General features: G+C 46.4%; 1 protein-coding gene across 1 annotated transcript in view; it reads left to right on the top strand.

The window, feature by feature from the left end:
* Positions 1 to 14,481, top strand: part of LOC118405513 (titin-like) — a 130,426-nt gene that overhangs the window by 114,790 nt on the left and 1,155 nt on the right. Inside the window, exons 205-225 of the mRNA XM_035805016.1 lie at positions 497 to 638; positions 1,015 to 1,144; positions 1,562 to 1,713; positions 2,327 to 2,490; positions 2,991 to 3,126; positions 3,672 to 3,971; positions 4,325 to 4,612; positions 5,078 to 5,377; positions 5,867 to 6,115; positions 6,523 to 6,735; positions 7,136 to 7,279; positions 7,642 to 7,923; positions 8,264 to 8,421; positions 8,674 to 8,896; positions 9,235 to 9,587; positions 9,875 to 10,334; positions 10,578 to 10,877; positions 11,181 to 11,474; positions 11,891 to 12,045; positions 12,563 to 13,892; positions 14,207 to 14,337. Of these exons, the coding sequence (XP_035660909.1) occupies positions 497 to 638; positions 1,015 to 1,144; positions 1,562 to 1,713; positions 2,327 to 2,490; positions 2,991 to 3,126; positions 3,672 to 3,971; positions 4,325 to 4,612; positions 5,078 to 5,377; positions 5,867 to 6,115; positions 6,523 to 6,735; positions 7,136 to 7,279; positions 7,642 to 7,923; positions 8,264 to 8,421; positions 8,674 to 8,896; positions 9,235 to 9,587; positions 9,875 to 10,334; positions 10,578 to 10,877; positions 11,181 to 11,474; positions 11,891 to 12,045; positions 12,563 to 13,892; positions 14,207 to 14,337 (5,904 nt within the window). The remainder of the gene's footprint in view (positions 1 to 496; positions 639 to 1,014; positions 1,145 to 1,561; positions 1,714 to 2,326; positions 2,491 to 2,990; positions 3,127 to 3,671; positions 3,972 to 4,324; positions 4,613 to 5,077; positions 5,378 to 5,866; positions 6,116 to 6,522; positions 6,736 to 7,135; positions 7,280 to 7,641; positions 7,924 to 8,263; positions 8,422 to 8,673; positions 8,897 to 9,234; positions 9,588 to 9,874; positions 10,335 to 10,577; positions 10,878 to 11,180; positions 11,475 to 11,890; positions 12,046 to 12,562; positions 13,893 to 14,206; positions 14,338 to 14,481) is intronic.

Consider the following 14,481-nt stretch of genomic DNA (forward strand, 5'->3'; position numbering starts at 1 on the left):
TTTGTTTGTTTGTTTCTTTGTTTGTTTCTTTGTTTATTCTTTATTTGATTAGGGTGAAAGATGCAGATTCTTCATCTCTTCTCACTAGAGAATCCTATCTAAACCTAACGATAAGGAATGCCAATGATAGAAGACACGAGCAAAGTTGTGTAAAATCTTAGAATTTGGCTAGAGAAACTAGAAACCCAAGCCCAAAATAAGGAATACCACCGATGCAAAAGACGCACAAAACAAAGTATACAAAATCATGGAATTTGGCTGGAGAAACTAACTGGAAAGTAAGACATGATGTTGATAGACTGTTCATTTGAGGCTTCATGGCATCTTAAATACCATTTTGTAAAATGCGTTTACAAGAACAGGCCGCTGTGTTCTGTTGCCGCAGTGGTCTGAACACTCTGCAGCTGCAATTAGTCTTTGTACACAGCACCGTCAGAGATATATGATCCTTGATCACTGAGCTAAATCGATGGTTACTTTTTTTTTTTAATTCCAGGAAAAGATCCGCCAGACGGAGCTCCTGGTGACGGACCTGGTGGAACTGCAGGCTTACAAGTTCAGGGTCAGCGCGGTCAACGACCTCGGCGTGGGCAAGCCCAACGAGGTTCCGGGCTGGACTGCACCAAGAGAACTCAAGGGTACGTCATCGGAAGGTTTTCTTCTAGAAACGAAAAATAAAGAATTTCACCACAACATGACTAACGTTTAAGCACAGGTTTTGAGCTATTCTGCATCTATGCGGAAATAACTAATAATCTTGAACGTTTTGAAAGAGGTAGTGGTAGTTCAAACATGGGATGTAGAAAAGCACCGTTGGTGTTATTTATGTTAAAAGAAGCATATTTATTATAAAAGTGTCTACAAGTGGGTACAAAGCTACCACTTTCCTGTGAGCTTTACCAGCATGTCGTCAAGAACGTCTTGAGTCAGCTACAGGAATGATACTTATAAGTTACATAGCCGTTTTCTTCCAAGACTGTTGATCTTAAGAAAGTTTCAACCATCCCTCCACAGTGCCGCCAGACCTGGTGATGGACGCCCTGTACAAGCGCATGGTGACCGTGCGTGCCGGGGAACAGATCAAGTTCTACATCCCCATCAAGGGCAAACCTGTGCCCACTGCAACATGGGAGAAGGAGGACAGGTGAGAGAAGTTTTCACAATAAGGAAAATTAGTACACAAACACTTAACTAGTACACAAACGAACACTCGACCGCATCAAATATGTTCGATTTTCGCAAGATGTTTTGTGAGATCAACACATTCCATGCAGCAAGCTGCTCTTACAAAGCACTGCCTTGCTTTCTATACAAGCCCAATGCTATCAATAAATGAATAAATCGTTCGCATGTATCAAGCCAGATACATTTATATCAAAGTTCTTCCGGATGATAGCTACTACATTAGTAGTTCTGGATGCAACTATTAGCCTGTTGACACTGCAAGGTTCTTCTATATCTTTGCCTTTATGTTTCAAAGTTCAGAATAGATTTTGTGTATGATCCATTGTTGTACCTCACCCCTCTTGTGTATAACCCCTTGTTGTGCCTCGCCCCACAGTGACCTGGAACACCGCGCCGAAATCGACACCACCGACAAGGACACCCAGCTGGTGATCCAGTCTGCGGACCGCCGCGACGCCGGCCGCTTCGAGCTCACGCTGGAGAACGACTCCGGCACCAAGAGCGTTGGCATCAACGTCAAGGTTATCGGTGCGTAGCTAACACTTTCCCTAGGGTACTGTTTGTTTGTTTGTTCATTAGGAATCTCCAAATGTTACATTGAACTATTCCTCCTGGAGTCCTCTACACAAAATCGAATAAAATACATAACAACAAATTATACAGATAATGTTGATCAGACAACTAGCATAAATCAATCATTAAAATTCTTAACCATATCATATTTTGCAATACATTAAATTATTCATAACGTCAAGCAATTAATTCATCATCATCCTCATTCAATTAACTGTTTCTGGGGGTTCATGGCAAGAATATCTTTTACCATGTATCTTTATTTGGATCATCGAATCAAAACAGACAAAACTTTTAGATTCTATATTCCCGAAAATAATTTCACCACGTTGGTAGATTATAGGATAGTAGAGGTTTTTAACTGCAGTTAGAAGCTAAGGAAGATGATTGATAGGCATAGAAACCCCACCAGGTGATAATTGTGTAAAAGAAAACTCAACTATCCTAAGATTTTGTATTATTTTACCGTCTGTTTTACCTGTTTTGTCCTAATGTGGAATTGTTTTTACTCGTATAGTTACGTTTACTGTTGAAGTAAATAATGAGATTTTATCACCTCCCCATGCAGACACCCCCGGCGCGCCTACCAACCTGAAGGTGCGTGACGTGACCAAGAACGCCGCCATCGTGTCCTGGGGCCCGCCCAACAAGGACGGCGGGAAGGCCATCAGCGGCTACACCCTGCAGAAGAAGGAAGCCAGCATGAGGATGTGGTCCACTGTGGAGGAAAACGTAAGACATGCCTTTCAGCATCTTAGACATCCATTCTACTGATCTTCTTACTTAATAGATGTTGTATGGGTCTACGTAGCAAATAGTAAGAGTAGTATGTCAATGAGTGCCATAGTTAACAGACTTGTCCACTGTGGAGGAAAACGTAAGACATCCTTGACCTTCCTCTAACGTCTTAGATGATATTCATTCAATCACCTAAGACATTGTATTGGTCAACGTAGCAAATTAACGATTAAGGATCGTACGTTGAGGAATGCTGTAGTTAACAAACTTGTAATTGCAATTATTGCAAGTATTGCAGATAAAGACATTCCTTCATCGTCTCATACATTCTTTTTACCGTGTTGCAAAAGATCAAGCGATTGCCGAAGTTAAGGACATTGTGATTGCAATGAATAGAAGCAAAGGTATTGCTGCAAAATGTTCCTATCTCTGGTAGATTAATGACGTCTTACTTCATTTGGTTTAAATGTCCTTCCCATCATCCGTCCATCCAGCTCTACAAGACGACGTTCCGTGTGAAGACTCTGGTGGAAGGTAACCACTACCTGTTCCGCGTCATGGCCATCAACGACATCGGCGTGGGCGAGCCGGCAGACACCGTGGAGCCCATCCTGGCCATGGATCCTGTCGGTACGTCAATCACACTTGTTTGTTTTGTTTTGTTTATTTCACAAAAAAAACAATAACATTAAAGTACAGAAAAGTAAATAAAAGTGCCAAAGGAGGGGAGAAGCCTGCATGGCCTGTACAAAGCCCTCCTCCACTTAACCCATCCTGGTCATGGTTATCACACTTCTTCTTCTCTTGACGTTAGAGGAGTGAATCTGGAAGCAACCGAGGTCTTCATCCCTCTAGTATGTCCAAAAATGTTTTAAGTCCAATCTGGTGTGAGAACTCCCATCTTCAGTTGGGTTGCGATTACTTTGCTCATTCCAGGTAGATAGACTCAAGCTCCCTCCCCTCGGAACACTTCTAGGAACTATGATTACTAACTTATGATGGAAGAATTTTCCATTGTTGTTAGAAATGTCCGCGCTACTTTCCAACCAGTTTTCAGTGGTCATTATTTGACGCAAGTCTTAAAAATGCACTTATAAAGGTTGTGAGAATCGATATCGATAAATGCAAATTTTTATGACAACATTATTCATGTTTCTGCATCTTGTACTTTCCAGAGCCCCCATCGCCTCCGAAGAACCTGAAGATCACCGAGATCACCCCTTACAGCATCAGCCTCACCTGGGGCAAGCCTGACTTTGACGGCGGCAGCGCCGTGACGAGCTACATCGTGGAGAAGCTGCACATGAGCGCCGAGCAGCCCGAGTGGGAGAAGTGCACGGCCATGAGCGCTACTCGCTACACCGTCACGGACGTCATCGCGCACGACGAGTACAAGTTCCGCGTCATGGCGCAGAACGTCGGCGCCGTCAGCGAGCCTGCAGAGACCGAGCCTGTCGTGGCCAAGGAGCAGCTCTGTAAGTATCACTGTTTCTCAAGACATTCCTTTTGTGCCTTACTTTACAAGGAGCAAATCTTTAAGTGTCACAGTTACTCAAGACATGTATTTCGTGCTTTACTTTACAAGGTGCAACTGTTATTCAAGACAAGCATTTTCCGTCTAATTCTACCAAATAGGCTCAACGACTATGTGAGGAAGAAATACTGCTTTGAACACGCTCTGACCATTTGACTTGATTCTTCGTTATTTCTAAGACTACGTTGTCTCTCTTAAAACGTATTTTTCGTAAGTGCTCTTTGACTGCTAGTATTGCAACATTGAGGCAAACATGAAATCGCTCATCAACTGTTCATCATATCCTCCATCCAGTTGCTCCTGAGCTTGACTTGAGCAGTCTCCATGGCGACAGCATCACCGTGAAGGAGGGCACCAACATCGCCATCAAGATCGGCATGAGCGGCACGCCGCTGCCGAAGGTGGTGTGGTCTCGCGGCCTGGGCGTGCTGAGGGAGTCCGACCACTGCCTGACCAAAACCAACCACGAGTCCACCACGCTGTTCATCAGGAAGGTTCAGAAGAGGGACCAGGGCAGCTACAGCGTCTCCGCCGAGAACAAGGTCGGCAAGGAGTCCGCAACGTTCAACGTCAACGTGCTAGGTGAGATTTATATCCTTCAACCTTTCAAGTGTCTATACAAAGAACTTTATTAAACTTTAGATTCTTGCCATGGAACTACTTGTAACTGACACAGCTTACAGGAAGCTTAAAATTGAGAGGACTACTTGACTTGTCATGCATAACAATCTGTATTTGTGACTGAGTACTTTTTACTTAACGTGAACCTATCTGAAAAAGAAAACACACAGTATAGCTGCGTCCTCCCAGCTTCTGACTTAGGGAGTAAGGACAGTGCAACGCAAATAATTAAGGTTTGCCTGTACCAGTCCAAGAATGGGAACTTTACAACGTTTGTCTGAAATATTTGTGTCTTGACACCATTTTTAGAATGGTGCAGTGCAAATAATCAAGCTTAGGACTCGCCTGCATCGGTCCATAGACTGGAAGTCTTACAGAGTTGTAGTTTTCTGGTACTTTAACCAGGTAATGTGTTGCTTCCCCCAGGCAAGCCTGGCCCGCCTGTTGGCCCTATCGAGATCGAGGAGGTCTCCCCAGAACATGTGACCATCAGCTGGCAGCCGCCATTGGACGACGGCGGAAGCGGCATCTCCAACTACGTGGTGGAGAAGTCCGACAACCGCGGTGCATCCTGGGTGTACGTCAGCGCCGGCGTGAAGAGGACGAATCTGAAGATCACGAAACTGACGGAGAACGCGAGTTACATCTTCCGCGTCGGCGCCGAGAACAAGTACGGCGTTGGCAAGGGAATCACATCCGGAGTGGTCGTTGCCAAGCATCCCTATGGTAAGACACTGGCCCTGTATTATTCATCTTCATTACACCTTTTGGATCCTATAAGTTTTATACAGTGCCGTTCTGATTTAATGGCGTTTCAGTCATGTTCCAGAACTTACAATTTCACGGACCACAGGAGAGTTCGCAGATGAATATATGGAAGATACCTGAAAGATACAAATTTCTCATACTGTTTCTTTGAAGCATTTGTCTGGAATGAGATCAGGGCATGGATGTTAATCAATATAATACTCTCATCGTTTATTGAAAAATCTCTAATATTGCTTCCTACAAGAAGTATCTTCAATGTAACGAGCAACATGAATATATAGAAGATACCTGGACGATACAAATTTCTCATACTGTTTCTTGATGCAATTTTCTGGAATGAGATCAGGGCATAGAATGTTATCTTATCTTGAAAATGTCTTCTCTAATGTTGCGTCCTACAAGAAGTATCTACAATGAAAACGAGCAATTCTTTTTTCTTTTCTGCAGATCCTCCATCGCCACCACGAAACCTGAAGGTGACGGAGGTGAACCGGGAGTCCGCTTTCCTGAAGTGGACGTCGCCTGAGGACGACGGTGGTTCGGAACTCGCCGGGTACGGCGTGGAGAAGCGCGAGCGCGGCAGCCAGAAGTGGATGCGCGCCGTGCGCTACGTGCTGAAGAAGTGCGAGTTCCAGGTCACCGGTCTGACGGAGAATGCAGAATACGAGTTCCGTGTGTATGCAGTCAACGCTGCTGGTGAGCATTGCTTTACTTTCCTTGTTTCTTCCAGTTTACTACATAAAGTCGGGAAATAGAATAATCGCAATATTTTCTCATTACAATGTTTTTAAATGTAAGGCTACGGCTTTAGATATCGTTTTCTAATTTAAGACTAGTACCAAACAAACTCTGAATAATATACTCTACCAGTGTTGTAAATGGAAGAGGGGTAAGCCATAGTTCACTGGAAGGATAGTGGAACTCTGAGCATGATAGTACTGTATATTATGCTGAAGGGTAGCTATAGTATGTATTCAGATACAGATTGGAGTAGTGAGGAAATACGGATTGTGATGTAGACTCTCTGACAAGTCTATATGAAAAACATTGCATCATTTCATTACTCTAAAAGCGCTAAATATTTCAAACCACCTTGTTCCCAGGCAACGGCAAGCCATGTGACGCCACGCCTCCCGTGAGGATCGTAGACCCTGTCTCCCCGCCGCAGGACGTGCGGGTTACCAAGGTAACGCGCGCCTCCGTCTCCCTGCACTGGTACAAGCCCCGCACAGACGGAGGCTCCCGCATCATCGGCTACATGGTGGAGAGGATGAACGTCAAGGAGGAGAAACCCAAGTGGGTTCTCGTACACACAGGTCAGCATTTTTCTCTTCTTTTCCTTTCTTTCTGGGTAAGATTGCATTTATTTCTTGGATCCGGAGGAAACACCGTTCTCCATTATATTTTGTGCAGGTTACTTGTGCGTGTTAAATACAATATTGTCTTTTCAGCAAGTATATTGATTTGCTATGATTTTCACCTTCAAAAAAATAAACATTTAATCATGTATATATCCGATATGATTAGCTTCAGACTCTAGAAATGCCCTGAATAGCATTTTGTTTTGGGGGTTTGATGTAGGAAGTTTGCCAAGTTGCTACCACCACCTCTATGTACCATTTCCCCACAAATTACCAGTTTTCACTAACAACATATCACCACCTCTATGAAAAATTTCTCGAATACCTCCTTACCCTGGTGTCTGTATCTCTACAGGTGTTATTAACGACATTGAGTACACCGTGAAGGGCCTGATCTCGGGAGACCGCTATCAGTTCCGCGTCACGGGCAAGAACGCAGCGGGAGTGATCGGAGAGAGCTCCGAGCCCACCCCTGCTGTCGTCTGCAAGGACGATATTGGTAAGTCATCTCTTCGTACTTTTCTCCATACTGTTAGTTAATCAATACACACTAGATGCTACCTAAAGATACCGCCCTGAAATGAGGCACTATTCTACTGATCTTCTCTTTGACACATCCTGTGAAATATTAAGGAAATCATGCACAAAGTTTGGTCTAAATCTGACCAAATTTCTTGTCTATCTTTTTTTTAATCTGAGCTTCTCACAAAGGAAAGTACGTGTCACTGATAGAATTATAAAAGAAATCATCAATTCTGACCGATGTCCTTGCCTATTTTTTACGAAGGAAAGTACGTGTCACTGATAAATGTTTAAAAGAAATCATCAATTTTGACTAATGCATGTTTTTGCCCATTTCAGCTCCTCCCAAGCTTGACCTGAAGGTGAAGGACAAGCTGCAGGTGGACGCAGGTGAGACGATCAAACTGACGGTGGGAGTGCACGGGAAGCCCGACCCCGACCTGACCTGGACCCGCGGCCGCACCACGCTCATGAAGGCCGACCGCATCCGCTTCGAGAAGGCGGAGAAGAACTTCTCTGTCGTCATCAAGAATGCGGTGCGTGCCGACAGCGGGACGTACGTCCTGAGCGCCAAGAACAACAGTGGCGTCGCCGACGTCAAGATCAACGTCAACGTCATCGGTAAGGAACTCCGTTTTTCTCCTTTTTTTCTTTATTTCTGCTTTTAGCAGCCATTAATACTTACCTAAGGACATCTGAGGTAAACTATTACTTTTGTTTAATTTTTTTCAAAGTAGATTTCCTTCGAATATGTTTCTACATTTCTTGTACAAAGTAGCAATGAATAGGCTTGCTTTTGGTGTTAAACTACAATATGCATATATGATAAAACATTCTGAAAAACGTCCCATTTTAATTTGTTTGCTATTCTGTAATAGGCTATTGTTATGTATTGCTGGTATAGCATATGATATTTCAACTTGATGATAGATTATTGACATGTATGATTCCCCCACCTCAGGTAAACCAGGCAAGCCAGTCGGCCCGGTCAAGGTGTCCGACAAGACGCCTAACTCCTGCGTGCTCACCTGGGAGAGACCTGAAGACGATGGTGGCCTGCCCATCAGCAACTTCCTCATCGAAAAGTGCGACATGAAGTCACCTGGGCAATGGGCTAAGGTGAGACAACGTCTTGAAAACGTCTTGGACGATCTTAAGCATAAATGGATCATAAGCTATTTGCAGATACATAACAAACCGTGGAAAACTTCGTAAAATGTGTAGCCTCTTGTTTATTTCACTCTTAGTATTGTTTTAAAGAAGCTGTAACTAAAGGTTTGGAATAAATCTACCCTGAAAATCCTTATGCATGGACCTTATGTTAAGTCGAGATAATAAGACATTTCTAAGACATTGACATCCTTATTCCAGGTGAGCGCTGCTGTGAGGAAGACTTCCTACAAGGTCACGAAGCTGACCCACAACTGCACCTACATGTTCCGCATCTCCGCCGTGAACTACAGCGGGGCCGGCGAGCCGCTCATGTCCGAGAACGTCGTGGCCACCTGGCCGTTCGGTGTCCCCACCGCGCCGGGCAAACCACAGACAAGCGACGTCACCAAGGACAGCGTCACCGCCAAATGGAACCTGCCAGGTAATACATGGATTCTCCAACGTCTTATCTAGTTCCCTTACTTAACATATTATTACAGTGGGAACAGAAAATTTTGCTAAAAAATCATGGTCTATCTTAAATCAATTGTTGCATCTGCACAAAGGTTGTCACTACGTTAAGGCTTTCTCTGTATTACACGTAAATGGTAAAGCGTATTTATTGCCATATTAATGTTTTTATAATGTATCCCCGACGTGATTTGTATTTTCTTCCATACTTGTGTCTTTAAAGACATTGTACGTCGTAGGCTAGTAATCCAGCTTTTAGCTGCCGATGTACCACATGTCAATAAAACTTTTCATTCATTCATTCTGCAGAAGACGACGGCGGGTCCGAGATTCTTGGCTACATCTTGGAGCGTAAGGAGCGCATGGCCCTCCGCTGGGAGCGCGTCAGCAGGACGCTCATCAAGGAGACGTCTTACACCATGAACGACTTAGAGGAGGGTCTGGAGTACGAGTTCCGGGTCTGCGCCAACAACATGGCCGGGAACGGGAAGTACAGCCCCGCCAGCCTGCCAGTGGTCGTGCGCGACCCGCTGGGCAAGCCGCAGCCGCCCGTCAACCCGGTTGTCGCGGAGACCACGCGGTCTTCCGTGTCGCTGGAGTGGCAGAAGCCAGAGTTTGATGGCGGAAGCCGAGTCATCGGTTACGTCGTTGAACAACGCAGGGTGAGTTTTCATAGTTCACTTTCATAACTACATAAGAAAGCACATAGGAAATTACTTCTCTTTGCTTTGTCTTTCTAGTATATTTCTTAGCCTATTTTCTGTATCCATTATTTTGTGGTAATGAATTTTGCCGTGGTGCAAACAATGGAAGTACTGCGTCCTTTCACATGTCCTTCTGGTGGTGTGTTCGTTGGTGTCTTGAGGCATTTCGCTTCAGTGACAGATTTGAACAAAGGTTGTGTATTTCTCATATCCATTTCCTAAAATTGTGAAATCTTCCCCTTCAGAGCGACTCCGACGAGTGGTCCAGGAGCCACACCAAGAGTATGGTGCGTCACGAGGACCTCATCGTCACCGACGTGGAGGAAGGAAAGGGCTACTACTTCCGGGTCAGCGCCGCCAACGAGTGTGGCGTGAGCGCGCCGGCGGCCGTGGAGGGCATCGTCACCGCTAAGGACATGATGGAGGCCCCGACTCTGGAGCTGGACATCAGTCTGCGTCGCGCCATCGTGGTGCGAGGGGGCGCTCCTATCCGCATCTACATCCCCATCAGGGGCAAGCCCTTCCCCAAGATCACCTGGGAGAAGGAGGACAGTAACCTGGAGCACCGCGCTGCCATCGAGACGAGCGAGATCGCCACACAGCTGATGATCCCGTCTGCCGATCGCCGCGACGCCGGCTACTTCAACCTCAGCCTGGAGAACTCCAGCGGTACTGCAACCGCACAGATCCTCGTCAAAGTGCTCGGTACGTCAAACAATGTGTATAGCAAGTCATTGATCCTTGGAGTGAAGTTTGCATCTGATACCTTTAAGACACATAGTCAAAAAAGCATCTAAGATCATTTGGCATCTCAATGAATTTGGCTGTAGAATGATGTATGCAAAAGAGATAGTTCTAAAATTATTTGGCAAAATGTAAAATAATGTGCGTTAAAACACAGATTGCGAAAATGTGGGGCTCATCATAATGCGTTCTTTGTTACCATAGACACCCCCGGACCGCCCACCAACGTACGTGTCCGTGACGTCACCAAGGGAACCGCCATCATCCAATGGGGCGCTCCCGAGAAGGACGGCGGGAAGGCCGTGACGAACTACCTGCTGCAGAAGCGCGAGATCAGCCGCAAGACGTGGGACACGGTCGAGACGCGCATCTACAAGACGTCTTACCGCGTCACCAACCTGGTGGAAGGAAACCAGTACTACTTCCAGATCCTGGCTGAGAACGTGTACGGCATTGGCGTGCCGCAGGCTAGCGACGAGGCAATCCTTGCTATGGACCCAGTTGGTAAGACAGCCCTCAGAATACCCATAGATTTATAATAGCCTGATTGAATATCGCTTATAGCAGCCCGTCCAACATCCGGTCGGCCATTTACAGCACTGGACAGCAGAGGTTGTGTTACACTGATTAGATTGATACATGCACATGTATGCTAGATTGTGGCTAAATTACCGTTCAAGTCAGTTCGGTCAAGTGTGGCAATATCTTATTGAAAAACACTTGAAGACTATGGTCTTCTTGAAGGTTGAAAATTCTTCTTGGAAGTAAAAACTAGGAAGCTAACACGTCTTTCATTTACCATCTTAGACTGTCCAGACCCACCAAGGAAGCTGGAGATCACTGAGATCACCAAGACGACCGTCTCCCTTGCCTGGCAGCGCCCAGAGAATGACGGTGGCAGCCGCATCACATCGTACATCATCGAGATGCTGCCCGCTGGCCAGGAGGAGTGGATTCGGTGCTCAGTGCTGAACTCCCTCCGCTACACTGTCACGGAGCTCACCACGGGACAGGAGTACCAGTTCCGCGTGTCCGCTCAGAACGTGGGCGCCATCAGCGCGCCGAGGGAGCTGCCGCCTGTGGTCGCAGCCGAGCAAATCAGTGAGTAACACTTTTCATTGGCATACTATGATGTTGCCCTCTCCCTTTTGCATGTAATCGCTTCTTCTCTTCAAAGCACTATTCCCTTGGACTACAGATCTTTGAATAGGGTTATGGTCATTGTCAATGTTGAAAATCAAATGGTGATTTCCTTATACCAAATAATAATGCAAGTACCTAACATTTGTTTTAAATCATTCAGTCTTTTGCAGGTTAAGATTTGAATATTCAGAATAAACAGAAAATGGGTTAACAATAAAAAGATCACATAACATCAATTGCTTTAACGTTAATGAAGCGGCCTTGTCCCTTATGGTTACTACATTTCACAGTCAAATTTGTTATTTATGTTATTAGTGTGTACTCCAACAATGCTGAACTTTGTTTTAATGCTATCCTTTGTTCTTACCCCCCAGACCCACCAGAGCTTGACCTGTCCGCCCTGCCGCGTGACGAGGTTGTTGTGAAGGAAGGAGCTGACATGACCCTGCGGGTTCCCTTCTCAGGAACTCCCCGCCCAACCATCACCTGGCTCCACGGCCTCGGACCCATGGTCGAGTCCGACAGCAAGGTAAATATAACCTGACCTTTAGGCCAGCTCAAACTAATTCTTTGGCGATCAGGTGTTTAGAAAACATGTTAGACAGGAAAATGGTCACCAAAATAAGAGGGGAAGTCTATACCTCGGAGCATCTAGTTTTGGGAGTGAATACTTTCAAATTTGCAAACCGTAATGCTCTCTTGATGTTGTCGTGCTACTTGGAATTACTTGGAATCCCTAAGAAAGAAAAGGATACGAAATAGATGAATTAATGTGAGCCAGGAAAGTAACATTCGCTACTGACTGTATTCTACTGGAAACTGAACACAAAAACTGAGTCTGAGAGGAAAATCTGTACCATGGAGCACCTAGTTTGGGGGAGTAAATACAGTTTGGTTTAAAGTTTCCCTCCAAATCTTAATGCTTTCATTATGTCCTCTTCTTTAAAAAAATTACTTGAAATGCTTAAGACAAAAAGGAGAAGAAAAAGATGTACTGATGCGAGCCAGAAAAGTAGCATTTGCCTCTATCCTACTTCGATCTGCAGGTGACCAAGACAAACCACACTTCCACGTCCCTGATCATCCGTAAGACGATGAAGCGCGACGCTGGAAAGTACACCATCAAGGCCGTCAACAACTTGGGCTCCCAGACCGCCGACATCAACATCAAGGTGCTGGGCAAACCTGGCCAGGTGACCAACATCCAGGCTAGCGACATCACACCTGAGCACTGCGTGCTCACCTGGGACGTGCCCACTGACGACGGCGGCAGCCCTATACAGAGCTACAGCGTCGAGCGGTCGGACAACCGCGGCATGACCTGGACCTTCGTCAACATGAGCGCGAAGAGGCCGTACTGCCGCGTGACCAAGCTCGTCGAGGGGAAGACCTACATCTTCCGTATTGCTGCCGAGAACAAGTTCGGCGTCGGCCCAACGTACATGTCTGGTGCCGTGGACGCCAAGCTTCCGTTCGACCCGCCAGCGCCACCTACCGACTTGCAGGTATCTGACAGGAGGAAGGACAGCATGACCGTGTCCTGGAGTGCCCCTGCTGATGACGGTGGATCCGAGATCACCGGCTACATGCTGGAGAGGCGCGAGCGCAACAGCAACCGCTGGATCAAGGTCACCAAGGGAGTCATCCACAAACGCGAGGTCAGGTCTACTGGCCTGATCGAAAACCTAGAGTACGAGCACCACGCCTTCGCTCTCAACGCCGCCGGCGCGAGCAAGCCCAGCGACACCAGCGGGTTCTTCCGCGCGGTGGATCCCGTGGGCGTGCCGGACGACCTGCGCATCATCGACGTCACGCGTGCATCCGTCACGCTGAGCTGGAAGTCTCCTCTTCAGGACGGCGGCGCTCGCATCGTCGGGTACGTGTTGGAGCGTCGCCAGGTGAAGAAGGAGGGACCCCCACAGAAGTGGGTGCAGGTACACACAGGTGTGATTAAGGAGAAGACCCTCAAGTGCAAGGGCCTCATCAAGGGTGAGAAGTACGAGTTCCGCGTGCAGGCCAAGAACGCGGCCGGCATCACGAGCGAGTTCTCTCAGCCCACCGTCCCGATCATCTGCAAGGATGACCTGAGACCGCCCAAATTGACGCTGGACTTCAAACTGAAGGAGAAGAACACCATCGCCATCGGAGAAAGCTTCAAGCTGGCCGTCATGGTCGCAGGGAAGCCCGCTCCGGAAATCGTCTGGTCCAAGGACGGGAAGAGGCTAGCCAAGACGGATCGTCTTCGCTTCGAGCACACTGACAAGTACACTGCCGTGCTGATTAAGAACGCCAGCCGCAAGGAGGCGGGTCTGTACTCAGTACGCGCCACGAACGACAGCGGCGAGGACAGAGTGCAGGTCACTCTGGCCGTGGAAGGTCAGTTTTTATATCCTGCATTCTCTTTATATTTTCCTATTTCTGAAGTAGTTTTCATTCTTCATACATTTCACATGTTTGCAACAATATCTTACATACAATGTCTTTGCAATTCAATTCTTGCAAATGTAGACACATTCAGCACTCAGAGTTTACTTCACTGTCAACCGTATCCAATTCTATTGCCCTTTGTTTTGCCTAAATGTTCTTACATGTCACAGTGTATCGGTACAGGCTACCATGATCTGTTGAGATATTGCGTGTGTCCCGAAAAGTGATTATTTTTTATTGAAGAATGTATCTGATGATTACAGACAAGCCTGGAGCGCCCCAAGGCCCGGTCCATGTGGTGGACATCTGCCCCGAGTACGCCGTGATCAGCTGGGACGTACCGGCAGACGATGGAGGAACAGCCATAACCAACTATATTGTGGAACGCTGCGATGTACGTGCTTTTGCTTACATATCTAGTTCACCTTTATCCGTCGGGTAACCTATATCCGTTGCTTAAAAAACAGTATAGGGATAATAAGTTGACGGACTGGGGCTCTAAATTGCAATCTGTATTTTCAAAATATTGCAGTTTAGA

The sequence above is a fragment of the Branchiostoma floridae genome, chromosome 18 (genome assembly GCF_000003815.2).
Source record: "Branchiostoma floridae strain S238N-H82 chromosome 18, Bfl_VNyyK, whole genome shotgun sequence".
Lineage (NCBI taxonomy): Eukaryota > Metazoa > Chordata > Leptocardii > Amphioxiformes > Branchiostomatidae > Branchiostoma > Branchiostoma floridae.